The 6,861-nt window shown below is 49.9% G+C and overlaps 1 protein-coding gene across 1 annotated transcript in view; it reads right to left on the bottom strand.

Moving 5' to 3' along the window:
• The window catches only part of ATP6V0A4 (ATPase, H+ transporting, lysosomal V0 subunit a4), a 64,378-nt gene that overhangs the window by 3,200 nt on the left and 54,317 nt on the right, over positions 1-6,861 (bottom strand). Inside the window, exons 18-19 of the mRNA XM_011995506.1 lie at positions 6,218-6,334; positions 1,172-1,289 (exon numbers count right to left, since the gene is read on the bottom strand). Coding sequence (XP_011850896.1) covers positions 1,172-1,289; positions 6,218-6,334 — 235 coding nt within the window. The remainder of the gene's footprint in view (positions 1-1,171; positions 1,290-6,217; positions 6,335-6,861) is intronic.

The following is a 6,861-nucleotide window of genomic DNA, read 5'->3' as shown; positions in this document are numbered from 1 at the left end:
AGAGAGATGTATTTTTGGGCCTGGCCCGACTGACCCTGGACTGCTGTGAATTCACAAAGGTGGTGAGCACTTCCTGAGGGTCAGCTCAGTGGGCAGCAAACTGACTCCCAGCAACGCTCCTAATCAAGGCAGGCCTTCATTGAAAGGTCAGCACCTTGCAGGAGGGCATGGTAGCCTGAAAAAACATGTTCCCCCATCCCCAAAGATGTCCACATCCTAATCCTAATAACCTGTCAACATACTATATTACATAGCAACAGTGGCTTTGCGGATAAGATTAAGCTAAGAATCCTGACAGAGGGGCGTTATCCCGGATTATCTGGATATGCCCAGTGTCATCACTAGAGTCTTCGTAAGAGGAAGGCAGGAGAGTCACAGAGAAAAAGGAGATTTGATGCTGGAAGCAGAGGTTGAAGTGATGCAAAGAGGAGCCGCAAGCCACGGAATGCAGGCGGTCTCAAGAAGCTGGAAAGGCCAGGAAACTAATTCTGCCTGCAGCCTGTAGCAGGAGCACGGCTGCCCACGCCTTGATTTTAGGACTCCAGCTTCAAAAACCTCAAGATGCCAAATTGTGTTGTTGGGTTGGTTTTTGTTTGTTTGTTTGTCTGTTTGTTTGTTTTTTGAGACGGAGTCTCACTCTGTAGCCCAGGGTGGAGTGCAGTGATGTGATCTCGGCTCACTGCAACCTCCTCCTTCCGGATTCGAGCAATTCTCCTGCTTCAGTCTCCCGAGTAGCTGGAGTTACAGGCACCCGCCACCATGCCCAGCCAATTTTTGTATTTTCAGTAGAGACAGGTTTCACCGTGTTGGCCAGGCTGATCTTGAACTCCTGGGCTCAAGCAATTTGCCCAAACTCTGCCTCCCAAAGTTCTGGGATTACAGGTGTGAACCACCATGCCTGGCCAAATTTGTGTTGTTTTAAGCCACGAGCGTTTGTGACAGTTTGTTACAGCAGCAGTAGGAGACTATTAATACAGAGGGTGACCAACCCAGCAACGTGCAGCCAGACCCACAGAAAAGACACACGTGCCAGGGAAAGAAGAGCCATTCTTTCGGCAAACATCCACAAATAACTCGGAGAAGACACCTTGACCTCCAAATACATTGCACCTGTTTCCCAGGGTGTTGGGGAGAGCTGACCGCGCCCCTCTCCCTCGGGCTGCTCACTCACGTGCATGAGCCAGGCTGAGGGCCCAGAGCCGCAGGTAGGAGGCTGTGTTTGAAATGCAGCCCAGGCAGTACTCGATGGTGTGGATGGCTTGGTGGACAAAGATGTCTCCAAAGTTGAACTGGAAGACAGAATTGTTTATTTCACTTCATTGAGAACTTTCTGCACAAAAGTTGTTACAAATGATGCGAAGATGAATAAGACATGGGCTTTGCCGTTCAGACACTTTCAGTCTAACTAGGGGAAAAGAAATAGTAGTAGACTTAGAGAAAGAATTATCAGCACAAAGTCGTATGTTATGTGTGTATTAACGTTCCCCAGCAATAGCTGGAAAAAAAAGCTCAAAGACGACAACTGGGTGGTAAGGGGAGATGAGATTTGTGCTGTGCCAGGAAGGTAATGGGTAGGGATGTGACTTGAAGGAGAAGAAATTGTTCCTGAGGAGGAAAAGGATCCCTGGTTGGGGAAAAACACGTAGCTGGGAATATCACCAAGTCAAGTTGGAAAGAAAACAATTTGGCTGGAACTGGGAGCTTGTTTAGGTGAGGAATAGAAGACAGTGCTCCTGTGTGGAAGTTTCTAGAAAGGCAAGCTATGGGTAAAGTTGAAGAAACAACCTAGATTCAGTGAGGAGCCATAGAGGCAGGTTATTCTGGTAGCATCATGGTTTAGAGAAGGGACAGCCTTAAAGTAAAAAAAAAAAAAAAAAGACAATTTGGTTATGAGCTCAGTAACACAGGAAAGAAGTAAATAACAGAATGAAGACAGCCATGACTCATTCTCCCCTCATGCTCTCTGATGTGACAGATAATTTTTTTGAGGGGGGACAGGGTCTTGCTCTGTCACTCAGGCTGGAGTGCGGTAGCACAATCACAGCTCACTGCAGCCTTGCCCTCCCAGGCTCAGGTGATCCTCCTATCTCAGCCTCCCGAGAAGCTGGGACTACAGGCGTGCATACCCGACTAATTTTTGTATTTTTTTTAGAGACGGGGTTTCACCATGTTGCCCAGGCTGGTCTGGAACTCCCGGCCTCAAGCAATCTGCCTGCCTCGGTCTCCCAAAGTGCTGGGATTACAGACATGAGCCACTGTGCCTGGCCATGGGGGACAGTTTGACTGGTGCTGTACATGCCCTCAAGTTGCTCACAGCCTAGTCAGGAGAATATGTAGAAGGGCTCCCATGCCACATTCTCAGAAGCGCAATGACCAGGGCATGCAGTAGTATCATGGGAGCACAGAGAAGGCCCCTTACCCACTCAGGGCCAGGGCAGCCGGGGCTCTGAGGCTCCTAAGCCTGAGTAGCTGGAAGAATGGCATTGATAGGAGGTGGGCAGCTGGCTCTCCACATGCTGAGTTGCAGAGGGCAGAGGGCCTTATCAGTAGATGCTCCACACATGGGAGCACAGGTGGAACTATGGAGGCCCCGAAGCAAAGTCCAGGCTGGAAATGGACTCCTGAGACTGCATCTGCAGGAGGACGCAGGAGATCAACAAGGGAAAGATCAAGGAAAGAGGAGATCACGCCTGTAATCCCAGCACTTCCAGAGGCCAAGGAGGGTGGATCACAAGGTCAAGAGATCGAGACCATCCTGGCCAACATAGTGAAACCCTGTCTCTACTGAAAATAAAAAAATTAGCTGGGCACGGTGATGCGTGCCTGTAGTCCGAGCTACTCAGGAGGCTGAGGCAGGAGAATCGCCTGAACCTGTGAGGTGGAGGTTGCAGTGGGCCAAGATCGCGCCACTGCACTTCGGCCTGGCAACAGAGTGAGACTGTCTTAAAAAAAAAAAAAAGAAAGAAAGAAAGAGGAGCTCCTAGCCTTGGGAAACATCTTCATTCAGAGATAACAAAACAAGGCCAGGCACGGTGGCTCATGCCTATAATCCCAGCACTTTGGGAGGCCGAGGCAGGTAGGTCACTTGAAGTCAGGAGTTTGAGACCAGCCTGGCCAACCTTTACTAAAACTACAAAAATTAGATAGGCGTGGTGGTGCATGCCTGCAGTCCCAGCTACTTGGGAGGCTGAGGCTGAATTGCTTGAACCCGGGAGGCGGAGGTTGCAGCGAGCTGAGATCGTGCCACTGCACACCAGCCTGGGTGACACAGTAAGACTCTGTCTCAAAAAAAAAAAGGTTACAAAACAAGAAACTGATGAGGAAAAGAAAAGATCGAAGAAGCTGGAGCAATCACACTGCAGTCAAGGATGTCTGAGGAGGGAGACATCCAGGAAGAAATGCCGGTGCAGTCACTGATGTCAGAGTTTATGGGGACAAGACAAAAATGAGAGCCTCAATTCAGCAATGGAAGCAGCTGTGAGGAATTGAAGAGACAGGGATGGGCAGAGATGGAGTGAGTAGGTAGAGAGAGTCAAAGAAAAGAAGAACTGCATAAGAAATAATTAATCTTGGCCAGGTGTGGTGGCTCATGCCTGTGATCCCAGCACTTTGGGAGGCCGATGCAGGAGGATCGCTTGAGCCCAGGAGTTCAGAACCAACCCGAGCAACAAAGTGAGACCCCATCTCTACCAAAAATGTAAAAAATTAGCCAGGTGTGGTGGCATGCACCTGTGGTCCCCGCTACTCGGGAGGCTGAGGCAGGAGGATCGCTTGGGCTCAGGAGGTCAAGGCTGCTGTGAGCCATGATTGTGCCACTGCATGCCAGCCTCAGCAAAAGAACAAGACCCTGTCTCAAAATAGTAATTATAATAATAATAATTAACCTTACCGAACAGGTCTGGCTTTGTCTTGGCTCCTGGGAAGTAACCTCTAAACCACTGGCATTTCCCGCGTGAAAGGGTCTTTGTTACTCAAGCTGGGCCCCTGGGACCACACCTGATCGTTTGTGCTAATGCAGTGGCTCAGGTTGGGCACCTCATATTTGACAGTCTGGCCACACCAGAAAGACCAACCACGTGCTTAGACGGCTGGGACTGATCTGAAAGGTGGGAGAGAGCTGGGGACTGAGTGCAGCAACTGCTGGAGCTGCACCCATCCATCAATCATCAGTCAATCAATTAATCAATCCTGCCTGCATAAGGAAACTCCAGTAAAACTTTGGACACTGACGCTTGGGTGACCGGCCTGGGCTGGCGATTCTCTGCACATCTTGCCACACATCAATGTGCCTCCAAGGACACAGCTCCTCATTTGGAACTCACTGTCCCAGATACTGCCCTGTCCTCTCTGCCTTTCTGGTCTGAATTCTTTTGCTACAAAAGCTGTAAGTGGACAGGTACGGTGGCTCACACCTGTAATCCCAGCACTTTGGGAGGCCGAGATGGGCGGATCACCTGAGGTCAGGAGTTAAAGGCCAGCCTGGCCAACAGGGTGAAACCCCGTCTCTACAAAAATACCAAAAAAAGACTGCACCCCTAACCTTGAGTTTGGCTAACCCCGGTGTGGAGAGATGCAAGAAAGGAGCTTGAAAGAGAAACAGGAGGAGGCACACATTTGCCTGGAGACGGGAGACCCATGCATGATTAGACCTGGGGGAAAGAGGTCCATGAATGGAGACTGAAGTTGCCCAAGCATGGGCAACCTGTTCACGTTGGAGGTGGCAGGTGGAAATTGTCTGGATATAGATTAAGGGTAGGAGGGGAAGAGATGAGGGAGGGTGCCCTGGACAGGCCAGGACTTGAGGAGTCAGAAGATGCATGGGTTGGATTCTAAAACATTCCAGCAGGTCTGACAGACTCGGTAATGTCAACAGCCACTACTGTGGATCACTCTGTACCTGGAATTTTCTTGGAAAGAATTTTCATGATCGAGATTTTTCATTAATTCTAATTAATCAAGATATATGTGTATATTTTTTCAGACAGACTCTTGCTCTGTCGCCCAGGCTAGAGTGCAGTGGCGCGATCTCAGCTCACTGCAACCTCTGCCTCTCAGGTTCAAGTGATTCTCCTGCCTCAGCTTCCCCAGTAGCTGGGATTACAGGTGCCCACCACCATGCCTGGCTAATTTCTGTATTTTTAGTAGAGACAGGGTTTCACCATTTTGACCAGGCTGGTCTTGAACTCCTAACCTCAAGTGATCTGCCCACCTTGGCCTCCCAAAGTGCTAGGATTACAGGCATGAGCCACCACACATGGCTATCTAGAGAAAACTTTTTAAAATAAGTAATTAATACCACAAATGGAGCCATTTATAGCACCTGTGGCCCTCATGGGAACCCAGTCCCCACTCCCAAATTAGAACAGAGCTCTGGTTAAAGCCTCCAGCCTGGGATTCACAAATGTGGCTGACTTCAGTCAACATATGGAACAGACAGCTGCCTTCATCTGGAAGGATGTGGCCTGGGCTCCTGAGGGGCAGCGGCTGTCCTTGCACAAGCAGAAGCGGGGAGGGATGAGGGAACAAAACAATATACGAATTCACGTGAGAGGCAGATAACATTATAAAGAGATCACAGGGGGCCAGGCACAGTGGCTCACGTCCGTAATCCCAGCACTTTGGGAGGCCGAGGCAGGCAGATCACCTGAGGTCAGGAGTTCAAGATCAGCCTGGCCAACATGGGGAAACCCCATCTCTACTAAAAATACAAAAATTAACCAGGTGCAGTGGCAGGTGCCTGTAATCCCAGCTATTAGGGAGGCTGAGGCAGGAGAATCACTTGAGCCTGGGAGGCGGAGGTTGCAGTGAGCTGAAACTGGCTCATTCCAGCCTGGGCAAGAGAGTTAGACTCTATCTCAAAACCAAACAAAAAAGAGATTATAGGGGTGTGGTGCTGAGCCAAGGAGGCCTCAGTGACACGCAGGACCTTCTATGTTACTAGATCTGAGGCTGATAGTCACCTGATACATACAGATGCAGCAGTACTTGGACTAAAATATTAAAATGTGCCCAGATTGGTTGATAAATAGCTGTTCTGATCCTCTTAGACTAGCTAGTATGTCCCCTTCCCTGAGACCCTCACAGCCTCCCAGGACTCAGCAGTGGCAGGGCTACTGCCCCGTGGGGCCCTCCAGACCCGCCCAGCTCTACTGCCTGTGTCCATTCTAGAATCTGTATAAACTGGGGAGTCTTCCTCAGGGGCTCTCGTCCCAGATACCTCTTCCCCATGGTCATCCTGAGCCCCGTGGGCAGAAGTCCTCTGGCCAGAACCGCTGGAAGGGCTGGAGCTGTCACCTTCGATGTTCTCGGTGGCATCTTCTTGGATCCTGGATGCCTGCAGCAGACAAGCAAGGAAATGAGGAATGCACTCAACTCACCCTGGGAATTCTAACACATATAAATATAAATAAAGGCTCTCCTCAAACACTATGTATGTACCAGACATTGTTCTAAACATTACACTATCTCACTAAGCCCCCACAACAACCGTTTTATTTTATCACCCTATTTTCTAGAGAAGTAAGCTGCAGCACAGAAAGGTTAAGAAATGTGCCTGGGAAGCGGAGCTTGCAGTGAGCCAAGATTGCGTCACTGCACTCCAGCCTGGGCGACAGAGTGAGACTCTGTCTCAAAAATAAATAGAAATGTGCCCGGCTGGGCACGGTAGCTCACACCTGTAATCTCAGCACTTATGGAGGCTGAGGCGGGCGGATCACTTGAGGTCAGGAGTCCAAGACCAGCGTGGCCAACATGGTGAAACCCCGTCTCTACTGAAAATACAAAAATTAGGCCAGGCACAGTGGCTCATGCCTATAATCCTAGCACTTTGGGAGGCTGAGGTGGGTGGATCACCTGAGGTCG

This window comes from Mandrillus leucophaeus, unplaced genomic scaffold (genome assembly GCF_000951045.1).
Source record: "Mandrillus leucophaeus isolate KB7577 unplaced genomic scaffold, Mleu.le_1.0 Scaffold49, whole genome shotgun sequence".
NCBI classification, from domain to species: Eukaryota; Metazoa; Chordata; class Mammalia; order Primates; family Cercopithecidae; genus Mandrillus; species Mandrillus leucophaeus.
The sequence above is the reverse complement of the archived record's forward strand: the minus strand, read 5'-3'. Positions and strand labels throughout refer to the sequence as shown.